This window comes from Lontra canadensis, unplaced genomic scaffold (genome assembly GCF_010015895.1).
Source record: "Lontra canadensis isolate GAN:19392208 unplaced genomic scaffold, GSC_riverotter_1.0 scaffold17, whole genome shotgun sequence".
Lineage (NCBI taxonomy): Eukaryota > Metazoa > Chordata > Mammalia > Carnivora > Mustelidae > Lontra > Lontra canadensis.
In genome coordinates, this window is record NW_022631011.1 from 25,841,016 (window position 1) to 25,849,616 (window position 8,601).

The following is an 8,601-nucleotide window of genomic DNA, read 5'->3' on the forward strand; positions in this document are numbered from 1 at the left end:
GCCACCCAAGCACCCCAAGAATATAATACCTTTTAATTCTTAATTCATTTCACGTTTTTCTGACTACTAGGAAGGTTAAACATTTTCTCTCCAGTTGTATTTTCTCATCCAGTCTCTTCCAGCACTTTGTAAGTGTTCTTTTTCTTTGCCAGTTTATTTTAACAGAATTGTAGCTTTTCTTATTGATACCTATTTTTTAAAATAGTGAAAATAATAGCTCTTTGCCATATATACATATATACATAAGCCAATTGTTTTATCTAGTTTTATATTTGTTTTTAATTGTAGGGTTTTAATTTTTCTTAAAGGGTTTTCTTTCCTGGTAAAACCTATCAAAATTTTCTGTGTAATTTCATCTATCAATTTAAGCCTAGGAAGTTCTTCTATATACAAATATCAGCTATTTCTATATGTATTCTTCTAACTTTTTATAGTTTGACAGTTTTAATTTAACTCTTCAGGACATCTGAATTTCTTTAGAAAATGTAAGAATCTAAATTAAATTCATAAACTTTTCTAACCAATGCTAGTTATTGAATACTTATAAACTATATATTCATGATGCCTATTAAGCATCTATTAAGTTTGGATATATATTAAAGTCTGTTTCTTGTCTAAACTTTTCCACTGATTTATTTCTGGGTCAGAAACACATTTTTTTATTTACTGTCATTTAATAATATATTCTATTATATGGCAACTATGGTAACTATACATAACTTTTATGAAAACTTCCTTGCATATCTTGCCAGTTTATTCTTCCATATAAACTTTAGAAAAATAGTGTCTTGCTTAAAAAAATAAATATTAGTGTGTTTAATTGAAAGTGTATTAAATCTTTAAATGAAATTAGGAAAAATTAATATCTTTATAATATCATTCTAATTCAGTTTCAATCAAATACAACTATACGTATCTTCTTCATATGCTTTTCACATGTTTCTTGCTAAGGTTATTCATATTTTTTATTATGAAGGCAATTTTTTTAAACATTTTATTTATTTGACAGACAGAAATCATTAGTAGGCAGAGAGGCAGGCGTGGGGCGGGGGGAATAGGCTTCCCGCTGAGCAGAGAGCCTGACAAGGGGCTCCATCCCAGGACCCTAAGATCATGACCCGAGCTGAAGGCAGAGGCTTTAACCCACTGAGCCACCCAGGTCCCCCAAGGCAATCATTTTATTAGTACATTTTTATAACTAATTATTGTTAGTGTAAAAGTCTTTATTTTTATGTATTTATTGATATCCAGTCTTTCCTAAACTCTAATTAATTATCATTGCTTAATTTGTACCCTTGGGTTTTATAACCATATAAATAATTTACAGGCAAAAATGATATATCCTTTCCAGTTGCATTATTTTTGATTTACTTTTTTAAGTCCTGGTTTTTACCATTGCATTGAAAGGGAAAACTTGAGATTACATGAACTGTGTAATGGAATTCCAAACGTTGCTAGTTTAAAAATTTTTTTTTCATGAAAAACAAAACAGTTATAACAACAACAGTTTGAATGAAGTTCAAACTAAGCTAAATATCTAAGCAGGAGAAAGATTTTCAGAAATCTCCCCTTTTTGGGGGGAGGTACACAGGGGGTTCAGGGTGGTCTCACAAAATAGCCAGAATAGAAAAAAACTGAGGAGCACCTTCAAACAACTACTCTTGCAAAATAATTACCCTACTTAAATAATTAAGACATATAAAATTTCATCATCTGAGTATCCTAGGACACCTCTTCCCATACCCTCTTTGAAAATGTAAATACTCCTAGGAGAAGTAACACATATGATAAGAGTCTGTGTGAGTTATACAAACTGCCTTCCTCCTCAAGAGAAAAAAATTAAACATGTGGGAAGCATTAGATCTCTGATGAAGAGGAAGCCAAAAGGAGAATAAATCACACCAAAACCAGTTGTATTTCAGCCAAGAGACTTTTCCTCTGGCCGGCATCTTACTGATCCTCTTCCCAACCCATAATCTCCCTCTCTACTCCTTTTCCATCACTATCACTCCTCCCTCAAAACACCTAGGCTTGAGTTTCATTTCTTCCAGGAACAGAAAGTATAGTTCCAAAATGCCACCTAATCTGTAGGCTTTGATTTCCTATAAATTAAATATTGGAACAAAATAATCACTTTAAAGTTTTGTAAGTGTTGAGGGCTTATAAGTATTTTTTATGGGAAAGGGTAAAATATTCTTTCCAAATTTTAATACTTTCTCTTTAGGACAAAGAAAAACACCAAGTGTTTCTAATACAGCAAAAATTAAATTTCCTGAAAACTGACTTTTGACTACAAAATACTGACCTGTTTTTTTTTTTTAAAGATTTTATTTATTTATTTGACAGACAGAGATCACAAGCAGGCACAGAGGCAGGCAGAGAGAGGAGGAAGCAGGCTCCCCAAGGAGCGGAGAGCCCTATGTGGGGCTCGATCCCAGGACCCCAGGACCATGACCCGAGCCAAAGGCAGAGGCTTTAACCCACTGAGCCACCCAGGCGCCCCTGACCTGTTGTTTTTTATCAGACTTGAGAAACTAAACAAAATGTACATTGCTCTGTTTTAAAAAATGTTTCTTCAGGCTGGTTATCATGTGGCAGGATTGAACACACACATTTACCTCTTCTTCTTTGTAAATTCTCACTAACAAAACTGTAAAGGGTATTGTTTTTCTTTAAAGGTATTATCTTAAAGGAAAACATAAACTTACAAGCACAAGGAGTCTTGGGGAAAAAAAAAATAATGGCAGGGGTCGGGGAAGAAAGGAATGAATAAGCAGAACAGAAAGGATTTTTAGGGCAGCAAAACTACCCTTATGATACTGCAATGGCAGATATATGTCATTATATATTTATCCAAACCCACAGAATGTACAACATCAAGAGTGAACCCTAAGGTAAGCTATTGACTTGAGGGTGATAATGATGTGTCCTATGTAGGTTCATCAATTGTAACCAAGGTAACACTCCAGTGAGGAATGTTGATAATAGAAGAGGCTGCGAAAGAGTGGAGAGAGATTGCTGTACTTTCCACTCAATTTTGCTGTGAACCTGTAACTGCTCTAAAATTTAAAATCTATTTTTTTTAATGGCAGCAAAAGTTGGGGAGATGCAAAGCATAAGAACGAATGGATATTTCTGCAAAAAAAAGGGCTGAATCCTAAGTTGTCTATGGGAAAAACTAAGCAGAAACCTAAATTACAAACCCAAATCTTCACAGGTCTCAGCAATCAGCAGCTTTAGGAAATTCTGTATTGAAAATGAAGATGTAGCTAAAACTGGGAAGCATGTTGAAAGTTTGGTAAAGAAGGCCTAAATGAGCTCCCCTACTTTGCTCAGCTGAGTGACTGACACTCCTTCACCTCAGGGAATGGGAAAACAGAGAGCCTCTGGACTGGGACACCAAGCACAGTTGAAGTCAGGGATTCCACACTGAAGAGGATCTGAAGCCATATCCTACTGAAGGAGATTGAACGTTGGACCCTAAACCTCTCGCCTGACTTGGATCACAGAACATTGGCAAGAGAGATCTTTATTTGCAGAATCTGACCAAAAAACACAAAAAAGAAACTAAAGATATTGATATTTGAGTGTATCCTCCATGAAATAATCAAATCAGCTCAGCCTATTATAAAGTCCATACTCAACAATCCCTGTACATGCAATCAGCTTCTTAGTGGACCACAGTTAAATATTAATTCACAGCCAAGGACAATACACATAGAAAGAAAGACACCACGTTTTCAGAAAAAAACAAAACAAAGAGAGATAAAGGAAACTGAAGGAAACAGAGATCATTCAAGAAATTTTTTTTACTTTTTTTACAATGTATCATCAGAATTCTCCAAAAGAAATAAGATTTTGCATCAATAAAGCAACAAGATAATGTTGTAGAGAAGAAACTTTCAGAAAACAAAAAAAAAGTGCTTTTACTTTTTAAAAACAGTTGTAGAAATGAAAAACTCGATTTCTAGAATGACTAGATAATAAAAAAATATCTCTCAGAAAGTAGAATCAAAAAGACAAAGGTATGAAAAATAAGAAAGAAAAGATAAAGTTAGAGGCAAAGTCCAAGAGATCCAACATCATAATAAAAGAGTTCTAGAACAAGAGAACAGGAAAAATGAAAATTTTCCAAATCTGAAAAATACATTTCCACATTGAAAGAATCCATGAGAGCATAAAATAGTAGCTAAAAATAGCCCTATTCTAAGGTACAACATCAGGACTGAGTCAGACAGACTGGTCTTAAAACTTCCAGAAATAAAATGAATTTACACACAAAGGATCAAGAATCAAATTGGATCACAATTCTCAAAAGGCACACTGGAAGCTGGAAGAAATGTCTTCAAAATTATGAAATAAATTATTTGCAATATAGGGGCGCCTGGGTGGCTCAGTGGGTTAAGCATCTGCCTTCGGCTCAGGTCATGGTCCCAGGGTCCTGGAATGGAGCCCCACATCAGGCTCTCTGCTCAGCAGGCAGCCTGCTTCCTTCTCTCTCTCTCTGCCTGCCTCTCTGACTACTTGTGATCTCTGTCTGTCAAACAAATAAATAAAATCTTTTCAAAAATTATTTGTAATATAGAATTATATATCCAACCAAAACAAACTGAGGGTTTTGGAGGGGAGGGAAGGGGGGCGTTGGGTGAGCCTGATGGTGGGTATTACAGAGGGCATGTATTGCATGGAGCACTGGGTGTGGTGCATAAAGAATGAATTTTGGAACACTGAAAAAAAATAAAATAAAATAATTTTTTTAAAAAGATGGATTCAGATAAGGCATTTTTTAAAGATTCTATTTATTTATTTGTCAGAGAGACAGCACAAGCAGGGTGAGTGGCAGGCAGAGGGAGAAGCAGGCTCCCCATTGAGCAAGGAGCCCGATGTGGGACTCAGTTCCAGGATCCTGGGATCATGACCTGAGCCAAAGGCAGACGTTAAAGCTTAACCGCCTGAGCCACCAGAATAAAGGTATTTTCAAACATATGTCAAAAATTGGTCTCCCAGTTACCTCCATTTAAAAGGCCACTGGATGAGTAAACCAAGAAAGATGAACACATGGGACCTTAGGAAATGTGATCCAATTAACAAAGACTTGGCCAGAATCTCCCATAATGAGAGAGATGAGTGAGTTAAGATATCAGCTATGTAGGAGGCCTAAAGAGCAGCCAGTCTATGTAACAGCAAGTCAAAAGCTCCAGTTGGGAAAGATTTATGGTGGATGATACTGTAGGAAGCACCAGGGATCCATCTCTCCATCCAGATAAAAATTACACTCTCAGAATCTTTGTGATATAACTGTTTTGGAACTCTGGAGTCTAATGAAGGCTTGCCACTTCCAGGCAAAGGTTGGGACTATAAATTGCAGTTAACTTCAGCGAATTTCAGCTCTTAGCATTGCAGCAGCTACCCATTCCCCATGGTTCGGTTCCATGGCAGGCAGCTGTGCACATGCTCCTGGAGCAGCTTGCACGGCTTGTGGGAGACAGGATGGCCAATAAGGACTCTGTCCTCCAAATAGTAGGAATCGCTATTCATTACCACTGATTCTACAGAAATAAAAAGAATTAGAATATTATGAATAGTTGTACATCAACAAACTGGATAACCTAGATTAAATGAAGAAATTCTTAGAAACATAAAATCTACCAAGATTAAATCACAAAGATAGAAAAACAAAATGATAGATTAAAAGACAGAATCAATAATCAAAAATCTCCTGACAAAGAACAACTCTGGATGAGATGGATGCACTGGTGAATTCTACTACACATCGAATTAGCTAACACATTGATGAACTAACACTAACCCTTCTGTTGCAAAAAATTGAAGAGGCAGGAACACTTCCTAACTCATTTTACAAAGCCAACATTACTCTAATTACAAAGTCAAGGACATTTAAGGAAAGAAAACTACAGACCAATATCTTTTATGAATGTTGATGCAAAACTCCTTAACAAAATACCAGTAAACTGTATTCATGAGTATATTAGAAAGATTATACACCATGACCAAGTGGGATTTATTCCTGGAATGCAAGGAGAACTCAACATGAAAATTGATCAGTATAGGGATGCCTGGGTGGCTCAGTCAGTTAAGCATCTGCCTTCAGCTCAGGTCACGATCCCAGCGTCCTGGATTGAGTCCCACATCAGGCTCCTTGCTCAGCAAGGAGCTAGATTCTCCCTCTGCTTGCCACTCTCCTTCTCTCTCTGACAAATAAATACAGTTAAAAAAAATCTTAAAAAAAAAAAAAAGATTGACAAAGTTTAAAAAAAATTGATCAGTATAAACACACTACAGCAACAGAATGATGGAAGAACCCTATGGTCATCTCAATTGATGCAGAAAAAGCACCTGATAAAATTCAGCACCCTTTCAAGAGATAAATAAATAAATACACTAAGATTGGAAGTAAACTACCCCAAGATAAAAAAACATAATAAAAACCATATGTGAAAAACCCATAGCAAACATCATATTCAATGGTAAAAAACTAAAAGCTTTTCTTCTAAGATCAGAAACAAAGCCAGAAGGCCCACTTTCACCACTTCAAGCCACAGGAATTAGGCAAGAAAGAAATAAAAGGCACCCAAATTGGAAATGAAGAAGTAAAGGCAAGATGATATGATCTTACATATCAAAAACACTACAGATTCCACCCACCGAAAAAATTACTAGGATAATCAAATTCAGCAAAATAGCGGGATATAAAGGCAACATGCAAAAACTAGTTGCATTTCTATATAATAAACAATGAACAATATGGAAAAGAAATTAAGAAAGCAATCCATGGTGGCTCAGTGGTTAAAGCCTCTGACTTCGGCTCAGGTCATGATCTCAGGGTCCTGGGATCAAGTCCCGCATCGGGCTCTCTGCTCAGCAGGGAGCCTGCCTCCTCCTCCTGTCTCTCTCTGCCTGTCTCTCTGGCTACTTGTGATCTGGCTGTCAAATAAATTTTAAAAAATTAAAAAAAAAAAAAAGAAAGCAATCCATTTATAATAGCATCAAAAACAATAAGATACTGGGGTTCCTGGCTGGTTCAGTTGGTAGAGGATGTGAATCTTGATCCCAGGGTCATGGCTTTGAGCCCCACACTGGGCTCAAACTTAAGATTCCTTAAAAAAAAAAAAAAAAAAAAGCTGGAAATTTGTCCTTTCCAGGAGCACCTGGCTGGCTCAATCAATAGAGCATGTTACTCTTAATCTCAGGTTTTTGAGTTCCAGGCCCACCTTGAGTATAGAGATTAAATAAAAAATTTTTTAAAAGTATAAAAAACAATAATTTCTGAGGTTTAAAAAAAAAGAAAGAAAGAATAAGGGCTCCTGGATGGCTCAGTCAGTTAAGCATCTGCCTTCAGCCCAGGTCATGATCCCAAGGTCCTGAGATTGAGGCTCATGTGGAAGCTCCCTGCTCAGCAAGGAGTCTGCTTCTCCCTCTCCCTCTGTCCCTCCTGTTGCTTATGATTTCTCTCTCTCAAATAAGTCAATAAAATCTTTAAATAAATAAATAAAATACTAGCAGTGAGGTGACAAGAGCAGGAGGTATGGTTGGTTGCTACAAGGTCCCCATCATCTCCTTTAGCATGACCCACCAGCTTGACAGCAAATCGCTGAGTAACCAAGAAAACTTAAAATTGTTTGAGAAATGGAACAATCCCAATGACCATGGCCACAATTATAAAGTTGCGGTGATAGTACATGGAGCGAATGATCCTGTTACAGGCATGGTTATGATTTTGACTGACCTCAAAGAATATATGGAGGCAATTAAGAAGCCCTGTGATCATAAGAATCTGAATCCAGATGTGCCATACTTTGCAGATGTTGTAAGCACTACAGAAAAATGTAGCTGTGCATATCTGGGAAAATCTCCAGAATTTCTTCCTCTAGAAATTTTTTATAAAGTAAAAGTATACGAGACTGACAATAATATTATTGTCTATAAAGGAGAATAGATTTTAGGGGTTAATACTATAGAAAGATTCATTTCTTTCCCTATTTGAAAAAGGTCTTTATCCCTTATTGTACTATTGTACTATTAAGAAGTCATTACATAACTGTCATACCTCTACATTGTTTTCTGGAGTGCCTGATTTATTGAAATCATTGTGTGTAAGATCTGTTGTGAATTCAAACCTATTTTAAAATGAAACCTGTAAAACAAAGGATTAAATACTTTGAAATTAACCAAGGATATAAAAGACTTACTATAAAACATTGCTGAGGGGCACCTGGGTGGCTCAATGGGTTAAAGCCTCTGCCTTCAGCTCAGGTCATGATCCCAGGGTCCTGGGATGGAGCCCTGCATCGGGCTTTCTGCTCAGCAGGGAGCCTGCTTCCTTCTCTCTCTCTGCCTGCCTCTCTGCCTACTTGTGATCTCTGTCTGTCAAATAAATAAATTTTTAAAAAATTGCTGAAAGATATTAAAGAAGACATAAGTAAATGGAAATGCATCCTATGTTCATGGATGAAAAGACTTAATATTGTTAAGATTTCAGTACTACCCAAAGCAACCTACAGATTTAGTATGATCCCTATCAAAATCCCAATGATGTTTTTGGCAAGAATAGAAAAATGCACCACAGAAATAACAAGGAAT

The 8,601-nt window shown here is 36.4% G+C and overlaps 1 protein-coding gene across 1 annotated transcript; it reads left to right on the plus strand.

Annotated features, from left to right (window-relative positions):
- The first annotated feature begins 7,546 nt into the window (after window positions 1-7,546).
- Window positions 7,547-7,957, plus strand: LOC116868846 (6-pyruvoyl tetrahydrobiopterin synthase-like). Its single transcript, XM_032859449.1, has one exon. It carries the CDS (start codon window positions 7,547-7,549, stop codon window positions 7,955-7,957), a length of 411 nt encoding a protein of 136 aa, XP_032715340.1.
- Window positions 7,958-8,601: the final 644 nt, after the last annotated feature.

What these genes read in the sequence shown, in the direction of transcription:
- LOC116868846 (XM_032859449.1), top strand. Translation starts at nt 7,547, where the DNA reads ATGGTTGGTTGCTACAAGGTCCCCATCATCTCCTTTAGCATGACCCAC.